General features: G+C 39.3%; 3 protein-coding genes and 1 long non-coding RNA gene across 12 annotated transcripts in view; all 4 read right to left on the reverse strand.

The window, feature by feature from the left end:
* Positions 1-172: 172 nt before the first annotated feature.
* LOC137124540 (uncharacterized) lies at positions 173-5,974 on the reverse strand. Its single transcript, XR_010913985.1, has 7 exons — positions 5,802-5,974; positions 5,105-5,189; positions 3,632-3,797; positions 3,042-3,121; positions 1,251-2,933; positions 1,086-1,148; positions 173-975 (listed from the first exon to the last, which is right to left on the reverse strand). It is a non-coding gene; the product is annotated as an uncharacterized lncRNA (long non-coding RNA).
* A 1,974-nt stretch (positions 5,975-7,948) lies between these two features.
* On the reverse strand, positions 7,949-12,309 carry LOC137124094 (V-set domain-containing T-cell activation inhibitor 1-like). 2 transcript variants are annotated; one of them, XM_067498762.1, is made up of 5 exons: positions 11,244-12,309; positions 8,846-9,184; positions 8,647-8,727; positions 8,337-8,441; positions 7,949-8,227 (listed from the first exon to the last, which is right to left on the reverse strand). In XM_067498762.1, exons 1-5 carry the CDS (start codon positions 11,293-11,295, stop codon positions 8,118-8,120), a joined length of 687 nt encoding a protein of 228 aa, XP_067354863.1. In that variant the 5' UTR covers positions 11,296-12,309; the 3' UTR covers positions 7,949-8,117. The 2 variants fall into 2 exon arrangements, with proteins under 2 accessions (XP_067354863.1, XP_067354862.1); XM_067498761.1 differs by lacking the exon at positions 11,244-12,309 and adding an exon at positions 9,984-10,434.
* An 86-nt stretch (positions 12,310-12,395) lies between these two features.
* Positions 12,396-19,431, reverse strand: LOC137124095 (myelin-oligodendrocyte glycoprotein-like). Of its 2 annotated transcripts, none has more exons than XM_067498764.1 (5): positions 19,340-19,431; positions 15,220-15,543; positions 14,369-14,455; positions 14,088-14,180; positions 12,396-13,880 (listed from the first exon to the last, which is right to left on the reverse strand). In XM_067498764.1, exons 2-5 carry the CDS (start codon positions 15,368-15,370, stop codon positions 13,780-13,782), a joined length of 432 nt encoding a protein of 143 aa, XP_067354865.1. In that variant the 5' UTR covers positions 15,371-15,543; positions 19,340-19,431; the 3' UTR covers positions 12,396-13,779. The 2 variants fall into 2 exon arrangements, with proteins under 2 accessions (XP_067354865.1, XP_067354864.1); XM_067498763.1 differs by lacking the exon at positions 19,340-19,431 and adding an exon at positions 18,119-19,286.
* Positions 19,432-20,825: 1,394 nt separating this feature from the next.
* The window catches only part of LOC137124096 (V-set domain-containing T-cell activation inhibitor 1-like), a 5,722-nt gene continuing 1,818 nt past the window's right edge, over positions 20,826-24,729 (reverse strand). For 2 of the 7 annotated variants that reach the window (XR_010913915.1, XM_067498767.1), the window contains exons 2-5: positions 23,634-23,957; positions 23,438-23,527; positions 22,909-22,974; positions 20,826-22,610 (exon numbers count right to left, since the gene is read on the reverse strand). Coding sequence is in view for 5 of the 7 variants with exons in the window: in XM_067498767.1 (XP_067354868.1) it covers positions 22,504-22,610; positions 22,909-22,974; positions 23,438-23,527; positions 23,634-23,957 (587 nt within the window). In the remaining 2 variants the exon portion in view is untranslated. Of the gene's footprint in view, positions 22,611-22,908; positions 22,975-23,437; positions 23,528-23,633; positions 23,961-24,729 lie in introns of all 7 variants that reach the window. The other 5 variants (XR_010913914.1, XM_067498766.1, XM_067498768.1 and 2 more) reach the window with 4 other exon arrangements.

The raw sequence follows: 24,729 nt of genomic DNA on the forward strand, positions 1-24,729 counted from the left end.
ATTATTTCTCATTTAATAGTGTTGATCTACAGATTTTGACAGATTTCTTATGTTATCTAATACATGTATTTTGTCTTCATTCTGATTTTAGACCTGTAGCTATTGTGTTATAACACTTTGTTCAAACATTACATACTTATACAAAGAGTCTTTATCTGCACATCATGCTTTGTTTAATTTATTATCAGCATCATGAAATACAACAGTTTCAATAAAGCGAATGTAACAGTAACAAGATTAGATACAAACACAATAATTCACACTGAGGTTTTACACATTGAACACAGACATAATCATATTTATGACAAACGGGTCGTATTTTGTTGAGGAATTTACAAACCAGGGCGTCATTACTAATCAGATTTGATACATATTGTCCAGAAAGTTAAATTAAAACACGTCCTCTCTGTGCCACTCTGCTACAGTAGCGGGCATTTCTTCATCATCATCATCATCATCATGGCTGACGGAGTGGTCACGTGCGATGGCCCCTTCCCATGATTTAAATATTGTTCTCGGCGGTGCCGTGGCCTTGACTGGTGATGACTATTTAATTGATCTACTGTCCCTCCACTTCTTTAACGCACTATATATCAGGGACAATGTGTGAAGAGATGTCCTCTGCTCACGTGCAATGTCGCTAAAGCATCTGGCGTGTTGCTGTAAAGTGTTTGTAATGTTTTCATTCGTCTCATTCTGCCGCTGAATGAACTGATTCAAGGTTGCTTGAATACGCTCTTTGGATTGTGCCAGGAATCTCGCTAGCGTAACAACAACTTTAAGAAGATGCTGTATGTCAGAGATTACTCTCTGGAGGTCGTCGCAAGGGTCAAGGGTCAGAGCCAGCTACATCAACAGTCTGAACAGCCGCGTCTGCCACCTCCGGATTCCACACACCGGTGTCCCTCTTTGTCAGGACACTGTGCACAGGCCTCAGACCCACATCACCCCCCTCAGTGTCCTCTCCATGCAGGCCTAAAAGATGCAGCATAATGTACATCTATAGATACGTGTGAAGGCTTTTATGAAATATGTATCGACATTTTCTGCATTGGAAGCGTGCACTGAAAAACACCTGTACGTACCGGTGTCGTGTCTGCTGCGTTCAGCACTGGGGTCTGTGCCGCAGTGGGTATGTTGACGGCTTTCTGTTTTAAAAAGAAAACCATCCGATTACTAACGACCCGTCTCATCACACAACATTAATAGTCGGATAAAAAGCTTATGATTTATTTAAGACGTGTACGCACCGTTTTCAGAGGCTGATCTATGGAATCCGTGCACTAAGGTGTCTGCGACCCCCGGGGCGGCCTGTCCCTCGATACCTTCTTCAGCTGGAGGCAGAAAACAACACAGTAGAAGTGTAAGAAAAAGAACCATCTACGTTCTAAAGACGTTGAGAGTAGCAGCGACTTGCACACACATGGGGCTACACATGCGAAATGACCCGAGGCCTTTAGCAAAAATGCAAATAACACCTTTTCCTTTCTTAATATAGTTTGTAATTTGTTCAAGAAAAATCCATCCCTCTTTTAAATGTATGATTCAGTATTAAACTATAAATAGAGAATAAAAACACTCACCTGCGATAAAGGACATTTTTTCCAGAGGTTTTGCAAAAGTAAGGAGAGAAAAATTGCAGCAGCAGCAGCAGCAGGATGAAGCCCGGCGTTTCCCGGAAAACAGCATCATTTGCCGGCTAGTTTTCAAACTATATATGCGCTTAAAGGAGGAATTTCCTTGCGGCACACAGAAAAATAAAGGTGCTAACTGGAACCAAAAATAGTTCTTGAGACTGATGCCATAGAAGAACCATTTTTGGTTCCACAAAGAACCTTTTAGAAGATGGTTCTTTGAAGAACCATTTTTGTCAGTGGTTCCCTGAAGAACCCTTAAAGGTGCCTTAAAGAATTAAAAAACAAAACAGGTTCTTTAAGGCACTTTATATGGTTGCTTAAATAACTTCTCTAAAAATGGTTTTTTGAGGAACCAATTTTAAGCGTTTCCACCCTCAGCACACCTATTACCATATTGGGAGTCCAACCTCAAGCTACAGCTTAAAAATAAAAGTGAAGTTACATCAGCTGTCAGGGAATTTATAAATTCACAATAAAACATGACAGAACACATTTTCAATTTTGGCTTGCACTGATGCAAACCCTTTATATGTATATTTATTGAAAAATGTACCACATATATAGTATGAAAAAAAACAAAACACTTTTTTGTACTACAACAACTAACTATTATATTTTAGGTTAATCTGTCAAGCACCTTTTAACAATGAATAAATAAACAATGTAGTTAATAAAACATTCAGTTATTTAAAAATACATCCTGGAGCCTAATTCAGCATCCACAAAAATCTTTTGTTTAAACAAAACAGTTTAAGAAACCGCAAAACATAAAATTTGCATTAACATGTTAAATATATCACCAAATATTCTCCATGGCAATTTAAACAACATCAACTTTATTTTAAATATTAAAACAGTTGCATAATAATTTTCGAATACTGGACTTACCAATCAATTAATTATTCATCACAGACTTTCATGTTTAAATAATTGTTCAATTGTTCAGTCCATTTTTAGGAAAATGCAAGTCTCTTCTTACAATGTGCTGGCACACTATGAGACATTAAGTGCATTTGCCACTGTTTGCACAGCTATTGGTACAGTTGTAGTCAAAGTGTCAAGCTTAAGAATAAATGCTTCCAAAAAACAAAAAGTCCTTTTCAGCTGACCTGGATAGGCAATATTGTAGACGTGGTAAAGGGACAACACAATACTCAGAGCCAACGAAATGTCTACTTCCCCACTGTCCAATATCATTTTCTGTCCATCCATTTGGACATTGACCTCAGTACAGTCACTCAGGGGCTTGCCATCACTGGTGCTCAAGACAATTGTGGGCACTGGGCTGAGTGGATCCTGAAACAATAAATGACAAATCACACTCAGAGCTCCATAGAAATTAATTTCTTGAAATCATTTTTTTTTTTTTTTTTTTTAAAAAGCACCTTAAAAATTCCAACAAACCTTATTCATGACAAACAGATGGCAGGCAGTCTCTTTGAATACAGAAGGCAGGAGAAGTATTGCTGTGTTCACCACCTGACCTGAAGTGAACCAATTTAAATTTTAAACTTCTTATGGCTTCCTCTCTAAATAAAATTATAGATGTCTGTATAAGAACCTTAAAATCTGACAAATAATGTATTCTTCCTAAAGGGTTTACTTTATTACAGTTTTTCTGAATTAGATTCATTTGAATTGTCAATTCACCTAATTCGGTGCAAACTCCTAGCTTTCATACAGAAATCTGTGGGGGCAAGGGTACCAATGTACAGATTGCAGGACAGGAGAAGTGCCTCTACAACTTTTGGAACTTTTTACATAGACTCATCATGGGTATGACTGTCATGACAATATTAGGATTTAGGAAATCCATTCCAAAAGCTTAAATGTCAATGCCTGTCAACTTCCTGTTAGAGATCGTGATTAAGAAGCCTTGGGCATGGCAAATTAAAAGACATTTCCTATCAGATGTTCATATCAGAGCCTTAAAAACTAGCATTTGGGATTAAGCTGAAAAAACATTCTAGGACATTATTGACATGTGTGCTTACCACTTCTCTCTGTGTCTGTTTTGCTGTTGTCAACTGACTGTAGGCAGAGACGTTTAAGTTCGCTGTTTGGTGCTATGGACACAAGCTTGCTTGCCAGCTTATTGAATCCTCTGATGACTGTTTCGTCCACATCATTTTTAAGCAATGTTGATGCCTCTTCAAGAACCTAAAATAAAAATAATTTATTAGGATTCTACCATAATATTATGCATGTACTGCCTCTGTCCTAAGAACACAATTTTCCTCGCTTTTGGTCTTAGACAGGTCCTTATAATGACACATACAATATCTGCATATTCTACCATTACTGAATGAGCCACTAAAACCTGCAAGTGAGTGAGTAGTAAGATTGTCTCCAGATACTGTGGCCAGACCCCCTTTTATGCAGTATTGCCTCTCTTCAAAATCTAGCTGTAATCCACTTTCTTGCAAAACCTGTAGGTCCAATATAAATGGTTCTAAGATTCTGTCAAATCCATATTTTTTTCAACAACAGTATCATCAGTAAGTATCAACAGATGAATATGTTTTAGAGCAGATCTGTATTTTGGTGGAATATTTCCCAAAGTAAAATAAAAAGCAGAAACTTTATGTAGAAGTCTCTTTGATCCTAAAGGATTAGCAATTTCAAATTCATCACTGTACAACTGAATTCTCAAACTTGGTTCATCAGTGTTAAAAAAAAATTATTTTCTTGGTAAATTTCCCCATCACTGAAATCTGTCAAGCTTTCAGGAGCAGAAGGATCTGGTCTAAAAATGTGCCTAAGAATATCGTGGTCATTACATATTAATCTCAACACTTTTAAAAATGGAATATACTGAAAAGTGTCTTTTTTTCCAGTAGAAGGGTCCAACCCCAAGACACATTCAACAGGTTCAATTAAGTTTAATTTCTCTAAACAGTATCTGTCCAGTTGATAGGTGCTCCTGACTGCACTGAAGCAATGTTCTACCAAGCTATTGTCTTCAATATACACAAGATGAGGACTTGATATATTAACATTGAGAGTCTGCAAACATTTAGAGAATATGTCCCTATAGTTTTCAACAAAATACTTGAAAAGTGACTCTACTTCACTAAGAACAAATGTTTGAACCTTTCTGTTTACAACACTTTTTTCTTGAAGATTCAAAGAAAACAATGCTAGTTGTTTTTTAACAGTCTCTGTAAAGTTCTCTATAATTTCATTAAGTGTTAGTTCAGATGATTGCGGAGATTCAAATGTTTGCTGGGTGAAGACGTCAGAGTCTGTGGAAGACTCTAGGGCACACTCTAATTCTGCTGGTACTCGATGCTCATGCTTCTTCTTTATGTGGTTTTTCAGAGATTTCACAGACAGAAACTTTCTGGGGCAGTTTTCTAGTCCACATACAATAAAGAATCCACTTTCACATTCATGGTATATCTGTTGATGTTTAAGCTATTTTTCATATGTGGACACTGGTATGACACTTCCATTAAATTGCTCACCTACAAAGTCTTGCTGATAACTTGCCAATTCATTTTCAACAAGCCAAACACATACTTCTCCAACAGTCCACCGCTGAGCCATAGTCTGTTAAGACAAAGGAAAACAGATTCCATTGTATGTTCTGTGACATGATTTGATATTAATGCTGCATCTATCAATTTTCTATATTGTTAAGTATATCAACTATTTTTAAAAAAATGTATCAAATGTCCATCATGGCTTTCCATTTTGCCTATATGCCTTGTAGTTTATATGAAAAGAGAAATGGGCACGAATTCTCAAAACTAAAGTAAAAAAACAGAAAATGTTTCGTCATTTTTATTTAACAAATGACGTGAAAAAGTACGTGATTTTAACAATTCTGCTATTCACTGTATTGAATTTGGTGTTTAGTGTCCATCAGAAGCTAGAAGATCGCAAATCCATTTATCTGCCCTTTCTTCGATGGTATCTTTCAGCTTCTGATAGACTCCCAATGTTAACAGCGTTTACGTTTTCCTAAGATAACGTTACAGTAACGTTACGTTAATGACACGGATTAAAGAGAATAACATGAACGTTTGCATGTTGAAGCGTCAACGTTTATCTACCGTTAGCTTAAACTTACCACATAATATAAGAGCTAGCTTAGCAAACGTACAATTACATTTAAGGCTAACAACAACACGTAAAAACGTTTGTGTGAAAATACTTTACCTTATCTTTCTCGAAATTCAGAGAAGCAGACGACATGTGGAAAGAAGGCAGTAGAGATACCGAAAACAGTAACCGTGTCACCAATAAGTTTAATTTGTAAGAAAGTTCTCGAAGGGGCCGACAGTCTGCGTGACCTCGCGTGCGCACCCCGGGTAGCTGTCGCAGCATGAGTATGACGTATACTCCTCTACGCTTAATAATGAATTAGTAGTTGGAGAGGTGCTCAAAAAATGTACTTTAGTAAAAGTAGCAATACCACAGTACATAAATACTCTGTTAAAAGGAAAAGTCCTGCATTCAAAATGCCACTACAGTAAAAGTACAATAGTATTAAATTGAAGTACTTTTGTGACATTAGACATCAGATAAATTAGTGTTATTTTATTGAAATTGGGGAGGGTTGCGTCAGGAAGGGCATCCGGCATAAAAAAAGTCTTTACACCGGACACCCTCCCCGAGTTCTACCGGGCTTGGACCGGCCCTGCACAGCTGGGGATGGGAATGGGCTGTATGACATCTGCTACAGGACCGTGATGGTAGTTAACAACCTAATGCTGACTTTTCAGCTAAGCTGGACCCTGTAGATGATGGATTACATTGATGCCTGCAGGCAGCACACAATCCCACCAGTGGAGAGACCCCAAGTGGATTTTACAATGGTTCTATAAACATGCTGTGCAATAATTTCCTCCCCCCTGAGAAATAAAAGAACCAAAAAACAGTCTGAGTCCCCAAGCCGTGAAGAAGGAGACAATTAAGTGAGGACACCACCATGGAGGACAGAATGAGACTCCTTGTGCAACACATACTGCTGGTGTACACCTTCATTCTGTGGACAGTCCTGCAGTTAAGTGTCCCACAGTACACTGGTCGAGTAAAACACGTGCTTTGACAGACACATGTTGGATCTGCAGAGGAAAACCACAACAGACTCCACCCCAGAACTGGACAGGAACGTGCACACAGGTGATGTTTGTGTCACCTGTGAAGGTGGGAGTTGAGCAGGACACCTCACCACACTCATTCGATGGAAAATGTACATGGATGACTGTCGTTAATAAAATAAGAATCTCACCTGGATTAATTACACATATCCCAAAAGGGAAGAAAGAGTTTCGGGACCTTCTTTCCTAATCATACTGCACCTGATGGAAGTGGCACCACAGCCCTAGATCCCTCAGGGAGGAATTTGCATGAAATTGTGGTGTAAAAACTGATTGGATTGACCAGATATTTGCTAAATGGAAACCTGCTATATTGTCTTGTTTTCTTATGTCATGTGTAAAAGGTCTAATTATGTGAGTCACAGAGACCTATGATTCATCAGATGGAACTTAGTGATACAACATCTGCAAAGAATTTAGTTCCTCTTTTATAACCAGATGTGGACCTGCACACAGATTCTAGTGATGAAGATCATTATGTGTAAATATGCTATTTCTAATCTCTGCTTAGCTCTGTACTCCAGTGGTGTCTATGTCACACAAAAACATTATGATGTATATTGAATCTTTATGAATTTGTGCATCTGATGACTTGATTAAAATGTCATCAAAATGAGGGAAATGTGATGGAAAATCAAGTCTGATTAAATGATTCCATGTTACTTTTAGCATTTTACTTAGTTAGAATGACAACTTGAACTCAGTGTACTTTTGAAATGTTTTATAACATATATATACATATATACACACACTCATATACACATTTTGTCTTGAAGTGTTTGCAGTTATTGTCTAACAGCAGCCTTTCAAGTCAAGGTGCTTATCAAAGTGCTGAAAAGGGAAAAGGTTTCCAGAAAAGGAGAAAAGTGCTGGGAGCAGTAGCCTGAGGGTGGAGAATGTTCTGCCCAGCAACAGAAGCTTAGAAAACTAATGTGTGATGTATGAAGTTTAGAACTGCACTTGAAACTCTGTTGATGTTCTTCTCTCTTCCTGGATGTTGAAGCTTCTTTACTGATTCCACTTGAGGTGTCTAAGAGCAGATAGTCATTTTTGCCATGACAATGTTTACAACATATATGATGTACTGTATATATATTTTATGTGTACTAACTACTGCAACACAGAAATTTCCCTGTTTGGATTCATTAAGTATTAATGTACCGAATATGTCAAATAAGTCTTTTAAATAAGACCATGGAAGGAGAAAATGGAAAAAGTACTTTATTATGAAATGTGACATTTCCCAGCAGATGTCGACAAACGTGTGATTCAAACATTTTCTGAATAATTGCTTCAACTGGTTCAAAGCTTCAGAAAGCCTCCATTCTCCCATCACTACTGGTCGTCTCCCAGCCCTCTGGAAGCAGCACCATCATGGTCCCTGAGACTCTCGCAATGGGCTGTTGAGATGTTTCAGCTCATGGCTGTTTTCCACGTCCCCTTTCTGCTCCATCTGTCCTCTGAGCTTCCTCCAACATTTCTCTGTGACAACATCAAAAACAGAGCAATTTTTTAACACCAGTCCTGCTTAAACTTCCACCTTTAATTGTGGCTTTAAATGATTTTAGAAATATTCTTATATATAACTTACGGATCTTTGTACGACGGATCCCAATCAGAACTCCAACCACAACTCCAACCACAACTCCAACAAGAAAGATCACAACGCCAAGAACAATGTTGATGGTTTTACCACCTGAAACAGAATCAGAGAAACTGTGATAAGAACCAAAAGAACAGAAGCAGTTCAGTTCCTCAGCAGATAGATTTAAAGGGAGTTTGGGCTCAAACCATGTCCCCACTACCACAAAATACTCAGGTTGGTTGACAAGAATAATGCTTGGAGGCAAACCAACACCCAGGTTCTTAGTCAAACTCGTGAACAGCTCAGGCTGATTTACCAGGATTGTCTGGTTCTTCATGTGGACATTTGGCTGTGGTGAAACCATCTGTCTTTGTCCTGTAATGTTGGTCTTTGGGGACTGTTAAAAAGACAACAGGTGAAAAATGTTCAGTCCTCAGAAAACAAAGACTAAACACTAAATAAAGTCCTGGCAGTCAGACACAGGATCCTGGATGTAGTAAATTCAGAGCACTTACCAACAGTGAGGTTAACGATACAGCTGGACACCAGTTTAGGGACAAAGCATTTGTATCGTCCACTGTCAGACAGCTGAACTGAGGAGATCAGCAGAGTCATGTTTCCTCGCCTCAGGTCCTCATGGTTGATGCTGGTCCTGTTTCTGTACGTCTCCATCTGATCATGGGGATTTTTCTGTCCACGTCTATATGAGTAGACCACCTTGTTGACATCAACTCTCTTCCAGTCCACTGTAAAGGCAGACAGGCTGATTGAAGGATCCAGGTGACATGGTAGAATCACAGCATCTCCTTCTTCTACCTCGATTTCTGGAGTGGAGCAAACGGCCCGAGGTGCCTCTGAGGAAACAAATGTAACGTGTAAAGAGTAATTAAATCCATGTCATTCTCTAAAAAGAAGGAATTCCAGCAGAAAAGGTTTCTTTCTAAAAGTACATGTGTGAGTGTGTGATGTGGTTTCTGTGAGAGTAACAAACATCCAAAGTGAGGAACAGAAATGATGGTGATGAGCTCACAGTAAGAGAAACGCTCCATAATTACCCCACAAACACAATTACAAATTCTCCACAATGCAAGTGGAAAATATTGGCAGAGAGTGAACCAAAACGTGGATTGTGGCAAAAAAAAGAAAGTTTGTGCCAACACCAACCTCCCTGGATCATTTCTGGTGAGAGATGAAAATAGTCCTGATATCAGTGTCTTACAGCTATTTGAACTCGTGAACCTTTGTCTGATGTTGCTTTGGTTTTTAATAATTCATATTATCTACAATTCTTGCATGTAATTAAATCAGTTTTGATTGTACAAATCCAATTCTGGTCTAGAATATGATTAAAGTTAATTAGATTTTAATTAAGCCTAAACATAAATTGACAGCAAATAGAACCGGTTTGCCTGCTACTGTGGAACTGTAAGTATTTCAAAGATGTGATCTTTTATATACACATTTACTCCCCACTTAGGAAATATTGTTCTTATTAATATAATATTGTAACGGCGGGTTAGTGTGGGGGGCTGGCACAGTGAGCCCCGGGGAATTACGGGTAAAAGTTATATGAATAGATATGGGTGTGTGTAAAGTGTTTAATTTCCATGATTTATGTTAGGTTCAGTGTTGCTGGGTGTTTGAGTGTTGTACCGCTGTGCATCGTGCATGTTTCGCCCGGAACCGTGAGGGAGAGTGCTGTGTGTAGGAGCCGCCATGAAGGTGTCCTGTCCCCTTTCGTCATTGTTCAACTTGTACCGTAACTCTCCCTGGTAGCAGTAATAACGGTAACAGCTGTCTCGCCATTGCCTCCTGTCAACCGGCTCGAAACACGTGGCTCGCGCCCCACGCCTCCCACAGTTAGCTCACATAAACCTTCTTATATTGAGAGGAGCATTTTCAAAGGACAGAACTGACTGAATCCTCACAAAACGTACAGTGAGCACCCACGTTGTTTAGCATCGCGCGCCAGCTCAACGGTGTCTTCCTGCTACGCGTTATGACGTATAAAAACATACTCGTGAGCGCAGCGGGGCGGTGACAGAAGAAGAGAAGTAACAAAGTGGCAAAGGTTGACGCCCTCAATAACTGTTTGTCCTTTCGGCTTATTCCGTGAGTTCAGCGTCGCCACAGCGGATCATTGTCAGCATGTTGATCTGGCTCAGTTTTTACACCGATGCCTTCCTGACGCAACCCTCCCCGAATTCTACCGGGCCTGTTAGGGGTTCAGTGTCTTGCCCAGGGACACTTCGACATATAGCGGGGACCACGGACCACAACTGATCCTCCATAACTGGGTTAATTAGTCAGTAATTTATTTTCTTTACAATCAATGAAATAACAACAGCAACACATGTTCTGCACTTGTGGTGACTGCGTCTATGTGGGATCCACAAAAACACTTAATTACACATTAAACATAAGTGAAAATGTTCTGCCACACATTTTGTAATAAACTACTAAAACAATAGCCACATTAACACACCTGGACATGTTTTGTACAAAAGATGAAACTTAAATATTTCAGCGTCATCTCTGCTAAACACCACTTTAACGCTTTTGTGACAAAAACCGTTTTGAAAAGTGATTTTAAAACCGCGTGAAGCCAATGGAGAAGTGTGGACACGTTCACAAGAAAAGATTTCTGCTGCGCTAATAAGGTGATGATGAAGATCAAGCGGATCCAAGTGTCATTAAATGCACCTTAACACAGAAACAGTGTAGCTGTCAGATAAACTGAAAACACGGCCCCAGCTGATATTTGAACATTTATGAATCTCGAATCTTCAGTGTTAAGATTTAAAGTGTTTAGTTCCTGCACCGTTATCAAGTCCGTTTGTTATCTGTTTTTTTGCGTTCTGATGATTTAAGACAGAGAAACTCCGACGGTGATGAATCTGACAACAAACTTACCGGTAGCAACTTCAGCGAACAGCAAAACTACCAGGCAGATAATCACGTCCATCTTCAGTCCGTGTCCACCTGAACTGTCAGAAAGCTCGTGTATAAAGCTGCAAAGATACAGTGGGTGGAGTCGTCAAGTCAAGAGTCAAGAATTCATGGGACACGATACGTGAAAACTGTTCACTGGAAATCCTGCTGATTTCTGCTAAATATCCGGCTGTTTTTTAAGCCTGGCTCACAGATTTGAACTGTATAGTGATGGAAAACGCTGCTTCCGGACTTTTCTCTGTTTGTGTAAATAATCTGCATTTATATAGCGCTTTTCTACCTATTGCCGCTTTACACCTCTTCTCATTCACTAACAATGACACATGTGTCACACAGGAGCTGCTGTGTGCTGTGCAGCTCGACAACACTCTGCTCGCCTGCTGCCACTTGCTGCCACTTGCTGCTACTCTTGCGCAATAGCAAAGGGGGCAAGAGTTTGGTAAAACGATCTCTACGTTCAGTCTCACTGTTTGAAGCCCGATTTTACGCAAATGCGCAGGTGGAAAAAGCCGCTTAGGAATCCGTTTGCTCATTTACATGTTCAAACATTTAACTTATTTTGCGTTACTTTGGTGTCAGAATAGTTAGAAAGACATTAACAAATTCAGAGTTTCCGGTGCAACAGCTCACAAGTGAAACGTTATTAAACAAACTACAACGTTTGCACAGCAATAGAGTCAAGGCGATGAGCTGCAACCGCAATTTACTGTACGTGCAACCGACTGTGCCGAGCCCGTCTAACAAAAGACGGTGGAGAATTATTCAATAGCTTCACATCATGATTATTTTACACGTCACTTGGTTTTGGAAAACTTTGCTTTTCCCAATTTTGGAGAATATATATCAGCCAAAATATTCAATAGCTTCACTCTTGTCAGTGAAAGTTCTCATTCGTCCCGTTTGGTCCTGTCACCTGGACTTTATGCTTCTTTGTTAAAACGTTTCACTTATCCAAGGAGGTTTTAGTCTAAAGGGAAATTAGCCAACAAAATGTGTCAGAAGTTCATTTTTCCATACTTTGGGCTGTAGTATAACAAATAAACGCAATGTCACGGTACAATTATTTTGAAACACAAAGTGCCTATTTAAAATTAATAAGTATTCACTCCCATGGATATTTCATCTTTTTATTCACATAAATCATTGGCAATATTTCAAAGTGAAAGTAAGGGTTTGCAGAAATAACGAGGCTCTTACTAAATTACTAAGACAATCAGCGGGTTTGAGGCACAATCTATAAATAGCGTTATTGCAATTCACCAGAAGAAAAGTGCATCACAGCATTGAAATGGTACCAAAACCCCATTGACATCCTGTCAACCATCAAATGAGTTCTGACATCTGTGAGGTCACTGCTACAGCAGCCTAGTGCATAGGTTAACACACACACACACACACAACATACCATCTAGTCATTTTGAAACTAAAAACTCTTAACTGTGCTCATCAGTGAGGTGAGGATTCTCAGTTAATTGATGAAGGTAGAAGAAAAACCACATATCAAGGTGTAAATGGCAGACGAAGACATTTGATCCAACGCTGATTGGTCCATTAATCTGATAAACTCCCATACAGAGACGCTGTGGAAGTGGAAATCACTCCACAGTAATAAAGCATGATTCTAATAGTGTGGATTGGACAAACGGATGGAGTGGAGGGAGGACTGCTGGTTGTCTGTCTGATAGGAAACTGTCCCACATTACTCCTCCTCACAGGCCTTATTCCAGTGAATACTGGTCAACTATAATTAAAACGTCAGTAAAATTAGATATGAATCCTTTGAAATCTCTACAATTTGTAAAGGAGGTTGGTCTGTGCACCAAATCACATTAAGCTGTTACGTAAAGTGTGAACATTTGGTGGATTAATGGCTTCTCCACTAACAGTTAAAGCACTAATGTTCCATGTTAAAACTCGAGTCTAAAATAAACAGCCATAATTCATTAGAAGCCAGCAGTGCATTTTCTTCTGTTGAAGGTTTTTGTACAGACATCAAGTATTGGGAGCTTGATTTGTAAATTGTGTGTAGTGGAATAACTTTCCTGCATTATTTCTCACAGCTGCAAATAGCAACATGTGGAGGAATCCTGTGGTCTGAGGATGTGCCAAAAACCTCAAATGTGTCACGCAACATAATGCTGCTGCGGTCGATAGCCAACGTATCTGAACCATCATGACTAATACAGTAGGGAAACCCACACATGATCTACATTTTACAGTCTGGGCAGCTTGAAAAAGTAACCGCACTTAATTCTACTAGAAGCTTCTGGCAGTGGGAGCAGGCTCTGACACTTCATTAACTGTTCCAACCCTAAAACACGTCTGATTGAGAAGATGTGAGGAAAAGTACGGACAGCGGAAATAGCTCACAACAAAAGGAGGCAGGTGTCAGAATACAGAATAAAACTCTCAGAATGTCAACGTAAATTAATCTTATGATTAAAAAGTAACTGCATCAAATAAGGAATTTCACTCTATGTTCAATCAACAGCACCATTCAGAGTTTGGCCATTTTCTCTGAGGTTAGCTGCTCCGTTTGCACGTTGTTTTCTATGTCCACTTCTGACTGTGTGTCTCGTCTGGGCATCAAACATTTCTCTGTGAGAACACAAGACATTTGTGGCACCGTTTAAAAATGCTCTGTGTAATGCTTCTATATATATATTCACACCGACAAGAAGCTAAATTACTCCAGTGGTTTCATGTTTAGTACTAACGTGTTTAAACCACTTTCATGTTTAGTCCTAAACATGAAACCACTTCATTTCCACTGAAAAAATAAAGGCTCTAAATCTTTTAACTTACTGAACTTTCCAAATTTCAGCAGGAGTGTGAACATAAGGACCAGAGCAAAAAGACAGACTGCAACAATGGCACCAACACCCTTCTTTCCAGCACCTGAAGAAAAATCGGTGTCAAGAGCAAGTTAAGAGCAAACTGAGAGGAAATGCACAATGTTATTCTTTCTAAAAATTCCATCCTCCATTTACTACAAATTGTTAAAATGCACATTTTTGTTAAACTTCTCACCCATTAGCTACTATACATTGCACTGAGACTACAGTTTTCTTAGTAAAGTCATTTACCAGAGCTGCTTGGCATGGTCCCATTTTCCCGTTGAGGCCTCACTGTGCTGAAATCATCCTTCACCGTCATGTTCTGCTGCTTCTTCACTGTTTCAAATATACAAAACATTCAAGCACTTTTTAAATGGCAGGTTTCCAATTTATTCAGTCTGCATCTGCATTTTTACAAAATGTGTGACTCTTTTCTTTGGGCTGTTCTGTTTTAGTTGTCACCACAGTGAATCATGTGCCTCCATCTAACCCTGTCCTCTGCATCCTCTTCATTCACACCAACTAACTTCATGTCCTCCCTCACTACATCCATAAATCTCCTCTTTGGTCTTCCTCTAGACCTCCTGCCTGGCAGCTCCAACCTCAGCATCCTTCTACCGATATATTCACAGTTTCTCCTCTGAACATGTCCAAACCACCTCAATCTGGCCTCTCTGACTTTATCTCCAACACATCTAACATGATCTGTCCCTGTGATGTCCTCATTCCTGATCCTGTCCATCCTCGTCTCTCCCAAAGAGAACCTCAACATCTTAAGCTCTGCTACCTCCAGCTCTGCCTCCTGTCTTTTCTTCAGTGCCACTGTCTCTAAGGCCTCCAAGTCCCTCCTCCAACCTAGGATACAAGTCCTCAAATACTCTCTCTTTGACCTTTGCCACCTTCACACTGCATCTCCCTGTACTCCTGTCTACGTTGTTCCGTCCTCAGTGTCCCACTTCTTCTTAGCTAATGAACTTCGTCATTCCACCACCAAGTTTTCCCGTCAACTTTCCCACTGACACACTTAGCACCCTCTTGCACTTGGAACCTTTAAGTTTGGTAAAAGCTACAGGTAGATCAGTAAATTTCTGCATGCTTACCATCCAGCCTAATGATGCTGGCGCTCCATTTTGGCACACTGCATCTGTACTCCCCACTGTCCGACTGCTGAACGGAGGAGACCAGCAGAGTCAGGATTCCTCTGCTCAGGTCTTCCTGGTTAAGAGATGTTCTGCTTCTGTACTGCTCCATCTGTAGAGCGAGGTCATCCTTTCTGTGTCTATACAAGTGGACTATCTTGTTGAGGTCAACTCTCTTCCACTCCACAGTGCGGTTTTTTAAGTTGATTTGAGGCTCCACACAACACTGCAGAGTGACATCCTTTCCTTCTTGTGCTTCGATTAGGGAAGGGAAAGGACACGGTCCTACAGAAACAAAGGCACTTTGAAACAGACTTTCTAAGATCGAGAATCGGATTAAAAGCAGGACTGTGTCCTCTGTCAAAACCACGCTCTTGTAGTTTTTCAGTATCATATTAGACACTGGAAACTGAGCAGCCGGTTTCACTTCTGCCTTCTCATCGGACACAAGCCTGTGCAGTGAGGTTTGTGTAGGCATTCAAGGATCAACAGCAAGTAATGTTGTCACAAGGCAACTAAAACCTAATCAAATACTATGGATAATCATCTCACAATTGTCAAATATGTTCTCAGGTAAAACATACTAACACTAGGAACCATGAGCGAGAGGTTTCCCACTAGCTACTGTACTTGGAATGACAGAAAAAAAATAAAAATAAAACTGAGAGGGAGGGGGGAGAAACCGGGAGCTGTGCTGAGCTATAAAATGTCTGAATCAATCAATTCAGTTTCCCACAAAAGGCCAAAGTAAATGCATGTTGGTCGTTTGACCCGTGTGTGTAAACGTGATGTAGAAATACAAAAGCTCTGCTTGTTCATAAAGGAAAAATCAGAATGCGATTTGTGCTAAACAAAAAGATATTTACCTCTCACACACTCAAAAACATCAGCACTCTTTCACTTCTGTCAGAAAATACAACCCTTCTCTCAGGAAATGGTTGCATTTGCAAATGTTTTGGTAACTTACATGCTGGTTTTGTTTGCACTGGAACACAAAGAAATAAAAAATGAAGCATTATAAAAAATACACATAGAACTCAAAAATGGACTGGACAAAATTATTGGCACCATGTCATAATTGTAAGAAATTATTGCTTTTCAAGCACGTGATGCTCCTGTAATTTGTATTTAACCACCTGTGGGCAACACATTAATCCCACTTGCAACCAGTTAAAATGGAGGAAAGTTGACTCGACCTTTGTGTTGTGTGTCACACTGAGCATGGAGAAAAGAAAAACGTGGAAAGACGTGTCTGTGGAGTCCATCTCCAGAGACCTTAATGTTCCTGTGTCCACTGTGCACAATATCATCTAGAGGTTTACAGTCCACAGCCCTGTAGCTAACGTCCATGAAAAGGGACACAGTGGAAGGAGACACAGGAGGACACCACTGCTGAGACAAAGGCATAAAAAAAGCAAGAGTGGAGTTTGCCAAAAGCACAATCCTTCTGGGAGAAGATACTGTGGACAGATGAGACAAAAGTAAAGCTTTTTGGTTTAGGACATCATGGCTCTTCAAAGATAAGAACACAGTCCCTACAGTCAAACATGGTGGAGGTTCAAAGATGTTTTGGTGCTTTGCTGCTTCTGGCACTGGAAGCTTTGACTGTGAACGCATCATGAAAACTGATGATCACCAAAGAATTTTGGGGTGAAGGTTAGAGTCCAGTGTCAGGAGGCTGCGTCTCCACCTGAGGTCATGGGTCATCCAGCAGGACACTTCAAGAAGCTCTCAGAAATGGTTCCAAACAAAGTGCTGGAGAGTTCTGAGATGGCCAGCAATGAGTCCAGATCTGAATCCCATAGGACACCTGTGGAGAGATCTCAGAACAGCAGGTGGGAGAAGGAATCTTTCAAATCTGAGGGACCTGGAGCAGTTTGCAACAGAAGAGTGGTCCAACATTCCAGCAGAGAGGTGGAAGAAACTCATCCATGGTTACAGGAGGCCATTGATTAGTTAGTTTTTCCAAAGACAGTGCTACTAAAACTTGAGGGGGCCAATAATTCTGTCCAGTGCATTTTTGGGCTTCTGTGTGGAATTGTATCAGTTTGTCTTTTCTTCTGTTGTGTTGTTCCAGAGCAAACCAAAAATAATAAGCAGGTGAATATCAGAATATTTGCAACTGGAACAATTTTCTGCGAATTGCAAGGGTGATATTTCATATATGTATGGTCAAAAATATGCATATATGAAGAAGACCAATTTTTTATTTATTTTAAGAAAAGAAATAATGAGAATGTAAATTAAAAGTGTATATTAAGGAAAACCTAGAATACTGAACGTTGACATTTATTGCAAAGACCTAGAAAATAAAAACGTCACTTTTGAGCCATGTAGCGCATCAAAAGTTGCCTTTTCCTCACCCAGCAGAGTCCTGCGTTCGGATCATCGATCCAAAACAAACGCTAACACTAGTCTGAAGCCCAGATTCACTCAGAGACACTGTCGCTCCAATCAGGTGCTAAGCGAACCCAACGCGTTATGGTTAGCGGCAGCCACAGACTACGGTGATATCACCGGTTAGCAAACCTCAGACTGACTCCCCCGGAGAGATAAAACACCGGCGGTAGCTGCTCCTGCCACAGACTTTTTACCCAACAGAGACCATCGACAGAGACAACAACCTTCCAGAAGCCGCTAACATCAACAAAGATGCCACATTATAATTCAATTCAATTCAATTCAATTCAACTTTATTTATATAGCGCCAATTTACAACAAAGTCATCTCAAGGCACTTTACAGAATAAAGTCCAGACTACACAAGTATGTATAGTATAATCATAAACATGCTCATGTGGACGGATTTAGGATAACGCTAAACGCCCCGAGGCTAGTAAGCTAACTTCAGTTAAACTTACCTGTTGTATCCTGAGCCGCTTGAGCGCAGAGAAAGATTAAAGTTAAAGTCATCAGACAACCCATCATCATCATCATCGTAAAAGAGCTTTTTTTTTAAAAAAGAAGGGGACTGTAATTTCGGCTCGTCTTACGGAGTCAACAGGGAAGCAAAAACCATTCAAAGCTACTCTTGATTCCCCGCGAAAAGTTAAACTACTAGGGAGGAGGAAGTTGTTGTTGGGAGGAACAGAGGCACACGTCACTTCAGGCCTGGACAACCCGCGGCTCTTCCGTTCTCTTAAAGCACTGAAACCTGCTTTAAGGGAAGGGACCACTGCTTTCTGGAAAAGTCTGCCTATGGACAAATACCCTAATGTCAAACGGGCTGCACTTAAGACACTGTCAAGGTTTGGGTCAACATACGTCTGCGAGTCTGTGTTTTCTACCCTGAAACACGTGAAATCAAAGCATCGATCTGTTCTGACTGACACCCATGTGAAAGAATTGCTTCGAGTGGCAAGAACGGAATACGAGCCAGATATGTAGACTCTACATGTCTGGAGGATTGTTCGAGGCAAGGAATGGCAGAAGACCCACTAAGCAACATGCATAGTAAAAAGAAAAACGCTATTGTAAATTATTATTTTTTTGGTTGTGGGCTTGGTTGAACTTGGTTGGGAGTTTGTGTGTGTGAGACAGTGCACACAACGTTCATTGTTGAAAATGACTGACTTAGTACTGTAGGAGTCAATTTCATTCATCATGATCATGTTGGTGTGTGACATTTACAATAGATCTGGCTGAGCAGAGGTCTGTGTGTGTGTGTGGAAGAAATTAATAGCATTAATAGCATTATTAACTCGAAGCCTTTACATAAAAGAAAAAAAAAAACAACAACAACCGATGATCTGCCGTTGTGTGAAATGCGCTGAGTAAATTGCCTGAATAGCACGTTTTTTTTTTCAGACTTGAGAAAATATTATTAAAGAAATAGCTATTCATTCATTCATTTATTTATTCATTCATTAATTTTCTGCGTGGCTGCAACAGAAAACGTGAAACCTACTTAATCGCTTCTCACACCATCAGAACCGCTCGCTGCAGCGTGAAGCTTGTACAAGACAAACGAGTAAAACCGTAAATCTTCTGCAATAAACACTTTAGCGGGACACTGACTTTAAATCAGCGCTAAACATTTTCCATTTTGTTCCAAATGTAAAAAATGCTTCTTTTCTTCTTACCTGATTGCTGAAACTTCAACAGTAGACCACATGATGAAACTTTCTCGCGGGCTCCCTGCTACTCATTTTATAAAGCCGCGTGGTGACGTGTACCTCCCTCTTGCTTTGATTAGTCGACACCATCGCGTTGGCGCCAATAAAGTAAATTTAGCGGGAAAGATTTTTTAAAAAACTTTATTTACAATTTTCATTTTCAAGACAAAATCAACTTCCTTTTCAGCCTTGAATCTTGCATTACATGTTAAATGCTCTGAGTATATATAGCGCTTTTTTTAATCTAAAGTACTTCACACACACACACACACACACACACACACACACACACACACACACACACACTGGCAGTATTTATTTTAATTTTTTTTGTCCTTTCAGTTTATCCCATGAGTTCAGGGTCAGCACAGCGGATCATTGTCCGCATGTTGATTTGGTAAAGTTTTTACACCAGGTGCCTTCCTGACACCACCCTCCCCAATTTCTACTGGGCTTGGGACCGGCGTTTAGCAGCTGGGGAGTGGGATGGGCTGTCAGGGGTTCAGTGTCTTGCACAGGGAAACAGTGGTGCAGAAATATTTACTCCTAAATGTGTTTATACGGTGAGGCTCGTACTTCTGACCAATCAGAGAGGAGCAACTATATCTGCTCGATGATTACATTAATTTGCAATTTGTTTATTGTAATTTGATAACTGCCACTACCTCAACAGCTGCACAGTGTGAGGTGGAGTCTGATGACTGAACTAAAGCTGTTTTATAGCAGGGGGCAGATTAGAGGACTGATTCTGAGTCTCAGGATAGTGTCAAGATCATACATTGAAAACAACTTTGCTATCATTTATTCACTGAATAAATGAGTAGTAGTTTATTTAAACCAAAACATATCAGCCACATATCAATTTTACTAAATGAGAATTATAATCTGCTTTTTCGTCCCAATTACATAATTACTTTATCAATAATGTGTTACTGTCAGATGGGCCTAGCATCACAAGTACATCCATCAATATGCATTTTATCACATTTATCACATCTTAACAAGGTGTTTTGCTTCCCTTTACTAGAAAGATGCAACAGTTAACATATTTTACATCTTAACACGTCCCCACATGGAAGCAACATGTTCTGCAGAGGTCAGCAAATAAATGCATTTACTATGATCCAGTTATCAAGAGTTTCTCTGACAATTCTGTTGAATAAGTAGATGTACAACAACTGTGTGCAGCAATGCCACGAAGTGGAGCCATTAGATGAACACAGGCTCCAAGTGGCCATTTCAACATAATTTTAAACAATTTAAATGGACTAATAAGAAATAAATTGACAATTACCAACCAGATACTTGAACACAGTACTTACACATTTGTTGTCTCCACTTTAAATCTATACGTCAATACAAAACCTATCTGAGAAAATGTTTCATTGAAATTTAGTACTCAGTTATTAATAGTGACAACATCCTAATGAGAACAAAATCAACTGCACTAAAATGGTCAAAAGTAGCAATTTATTCATAACTGGGGCAGGTACAGTATAATGAAAGGACAATGTGATAGTGTTTACAAGAACAAAGAAAAAGATACAGTTAAATACTATAAAGCTCAACAATAAACAAATAAAAATAGAAAAAAGATCCAGATACAAGATACATACACAGAAAATGAATCACACAAGTAACGAGATAAGACTCAGTCTAGCTTTAAATAAACAGAGACAACAATAAAGCAGCTGTTGAGAAACAAAGTAGCTTTGGAAACAATGTAAAGTGATTTTAAGGACACAAATAGAATATTTACAATGATAAAGACTTTGCATTAATTTTAGTTAGTTTAAAAGCGGCATCTATGACATATGTAAATTAAGGGTTAAGATGAACATTGTCATAATATTTGGTGGAAATTAAACCAGAATTGTTAATAAATACATTTAAAAAACAGCTGGACATCAATTTAGCATTATACTTCAATATTTCCGTCGAAGTGTATGGTGGAAATATAATAAATTATCTTTTAATGAGCTTCCGTTGTACAGATACCTGAGTTTGAGTTTAGCATAATCAAAAGCGAAATGAGTCACTCTGGTTTTTGACGAACAAATTTCAGAAGGTTTGATCTCCTGTAGGGAAATACCAATATTGTTTTAGTAAGAGGAGTAGCTAAAGCTTGACTCAATCTTAATGCTATAATCATGGGTAATGTTTACCAATGTGTGGACAATCTTTAGAATAAACTTTAAAAAAATCTGATTTTTTTCCATTTCAAATTTTCAATTATGATCACAAACCAATTTTATTCAGAGCTGGTAATAACTGAGTAAATTCTCGCCAGCAATTCTGTCGGGAATTTGGGCGATTAATATAATGCAAATTTAAGCAGTTAGTGATAAGAGCAAAACAGTTTTTCAAACCGTTTTTAAATCTACCGAAAAAGACATGATTTATTTTAGCTTCACATTTTAAAAGTAGCATTCACGTCCGAGCTGCTGTATTAGATTGTACAGATGTAAGCGCATTCTTGTGCTGTGATTTCATAGGACATATATGTGAATAAAAGCAGTTTAATAACAAAAAGCTTATCTGATATAAACAACAGCATTAGGCAGTGTTATTAATAGAATTAGAAATAAAGAAAGACATTAATAATTTAGAAAGAGAAGCATTTGATTGATGTGTGCAGTTAGGACAGAATATTGTTTTCCGCTAACTGCTCATGACTTATTTAGAAAGCAGCAGCTCAGAAGACTGATAAAAGGATGTGAGACACAGATATTCTATGAAATGATGTAATCGAAATACTATTTTGATGATTGTATTTTGTGATTGTACTGGATGGGAAATCATTTGCTGCATTTATGTAATTTGTGAGTGATGGATTGTCGGATTCCCATCTTTTTACCTTGATGGGGTTCATGCCATTGCTCTGTTTGTGCTACTGCTTTTTGTTTTTTTCAGGGTTTAAATTATTATACTTTATATAATTTAAATTTCATACTTTAGTTTTATAAATAGACTTTTCCAGCCCCCCAATTAATTTGGATGTTAATATATGCGTAACTATAAGTGACCTAAATGCAGCATTAGGTAAAGCCAGGTGGGTTTGACTCGGTGATCGTTCTCCCAGTTTACCAACCATCACTACACCTCTGGCTATACGTTTCCTGAGCCGTTTCCTACACCACTGGACAGATGTTCACCCCCATCTCTTCCATTGGTCCAAAGCACTTTGCTGTCCTCTCTGTGCGTCTCCCTCTCCATCCTTGGAACGTCTTATAGATCCCTGTGGAAACACAGAAATCAGTTGGTGACCTCAGGGACGTTGGCCGCAGTAAGGACGGGGACAGTGAGAGGATAATGAAGTTAGGCTGTAGCACCTGCACAATGTTCACATCTGGGGGCTGCTGTTGTCACACTACTACCAGTTACTGAAGTTGTTGTTCTAACTCTACCGGAGCAGTTTTCTGTCCCCACTGTGCACTTCACTGAAACTTTACTAAAACCAGGAAACCCACAAGGAGCTGGACTCAGCTTTACATGTGGATGCTAAAAGGGTGTTCGGACATGGGACTGAAACTTACAGATTATTCCAAGGATCATCACAATCGAAAGGATAATGCCACCAACAGTGTACCAGACATTCAAATCTGAAAAATAAATCAAAAAATAAAATTAATTAATTAATCCAAGACGCAGTGGAGCAAAGTCAGTTTTTGGTTTCCAAATTAGGTGGCTAGTTGTTTGGATGATCATGAAGTACAGTAACCTACTTAGGATTTAAAGCCCAACACTTCCAAGGGCCGTGATTCTTGCTAAAAACACTGTACATTTTGAAGAAAAAGATGCTCTTTTAGAACAGGGGTCTATATGAGCCACGAAACAAGTTTTTAATGGGATTATGTGCTCAGCAGATCCTTCTTCCAAATCCCATGGCAGTCGGATCTGGTGAAAACTAACGGAACAGGGACACTGTTTCTGTTTCAGTGCTTACAGTGAAGAGCTAAGCTTTATATTTCAATGACACCCACGGCAAATCCTCTTGTACTCAAAGGGTCCTATCGTTAAAGCTCTAAATAACCTGCACTCCACAAGAATGAGTCCGATATTTACCAGGATTATTTGGCTGTGGCACCTCATCCAGGGAAGCTGTCGTTCTGTTGGAATGATTTCCCCATGACCTGTTGATCTGCCCCTTTTTCACTGTTGCACAAGAAATAATTTTTGGTTATTAACTATGCACAAATGTATTATGTTTTCACATGATAAACCGTTTCTTTGTATATGGAAACAACTTCAGTGTCCTTACCAACGGTTAGGACAGTGTAACAGTAGGTCTTCAGACTTATAATGTAGCATCTGTATGTGCCATTGTCAGACAGCTGTACGGAGGACAGTTGCAGGGTCACATTTCCTGTGTTCAACCCTTCGTGGAAGAGAGTGGTCCTGTTTTTGAACTCCTCCTTCTGGTCAACAGCACGGTCTCGTCCATCGATATAAAGGTGGACGATATTTGCGTGACCATCTTTACTCCACTCCACCGTTGAGCCCGACACATTGACATGGGGACCCAGGAGACACTGCAAAGACAGGTTTTGGCCTTCTTCTGCCTCTATTCTCTGAATTGGAAAAGCTGCTGTGAAAAGACATTTTTTTTTTAATACAATAAAATGGAATTTTGAATATTAAACGTCCAAAGTACATCCACAATCTAAAACATTTTAACAGTTTTTCATTGACGTGTGTCAATTATAGAATGTCACTTATTGGCATCATCGTGTCAATAATCAATTCAAAAGGTAAAATAACTGTTTTTCTCCACAAAGGGAGAAACTGCAATGCAACCAAATGATATAACCATCTTAAATAATTCCTGAGTTGGATTTAATTTTATTACGACTATTTACTATTGGTATTGTAGTGTTTTCAAATCTAACAAAAAAGTGCTTCCACCATTTAATATCTTACTGAAGGGATTTTTTTTCAAACAAACGTTCTTGTTGTCTGTGTGTGTGCACACATGGCAGAACATGGACGGTTAGGACACATTTAATCTGTCTGCCAATTTAATCGACAGGTTGGATGTGACAACTGTGACATGTAGTAAAATAACTACAACACCATTTGAGCGAGTTGCTGCCTGCTCATCCGGATGCTATTATACCAACTCTGCTATTTCTTACACGAGTGTCACCTTTATATGATAGTGTTCATACACAGTGGCAGCTCAAGATGCTTTACATCAGCTTCAAAGTAATTCATGTTATAAATCTGATCAACATCAATTCATGCCATGGTGAACTGAATTTCCCTCAGTGGGTTTTATAATCTGTTGGTGGTGTCATGCTGGATTTATTACAATGTACACAAACACACAAATCAGCTATTTACTTCCAACTACTGAA

The sequence above is a fragment of the Channa argus genome, chromosome 3, assembly GCF_033026475.1.
Source record: "Channa argus isolate prfri chromosome 3, Channa argus male v1.0, whole genome shotgun sequence".
NCBI lineage: Eukaryota > Metazoa > Chordata > Actinopteri > Anabantiformes > Channidae > Channa > Channa argus.

Coding starts and splice junctions, on each gene's coding strand:
- LOC137124094 (XM_067498761.1), bottom strand. CDS start 10,074: ATGACGAAAGGGGACAGGACACCTTCATGGCGGCTCCTACACACAGCA. Junction 9,185..9,983: donor AACATGCACGATGCACAGCG/GTACAACACTCA, acceptor TTGTTTCCTCAG/AGGCACCTCGGGCCGTTTGC. Junction 8,442..8,646: donor TGAAGAACCAGACAATCCTG/GTAAATCAGCCT, acceptor ATTCTGTTTCAG/GTGGTAAAACCATCAACATT.
- LOC137124095 (XM_067498763.1), bottom strand. CDS start 18,194: ATGATGATGATGATGGGTTGTCTGATGACTTTAACTTTAATCTTTCTC. Junction 14,456..15,219: donor CAGCATCATTAGGCTGGATG/GTAAGCATGCAG, acceptor TATTTGAAACAG/TGAAGAAGCAGCAGAACATG. Junction 14,181..14,368: donor GACCATGCCAAGCAGCTCTG/GTAAATGACTTT, acceptor ATTTTTCTTCAG/GTGCTGGAAAGAAGGGTGTT.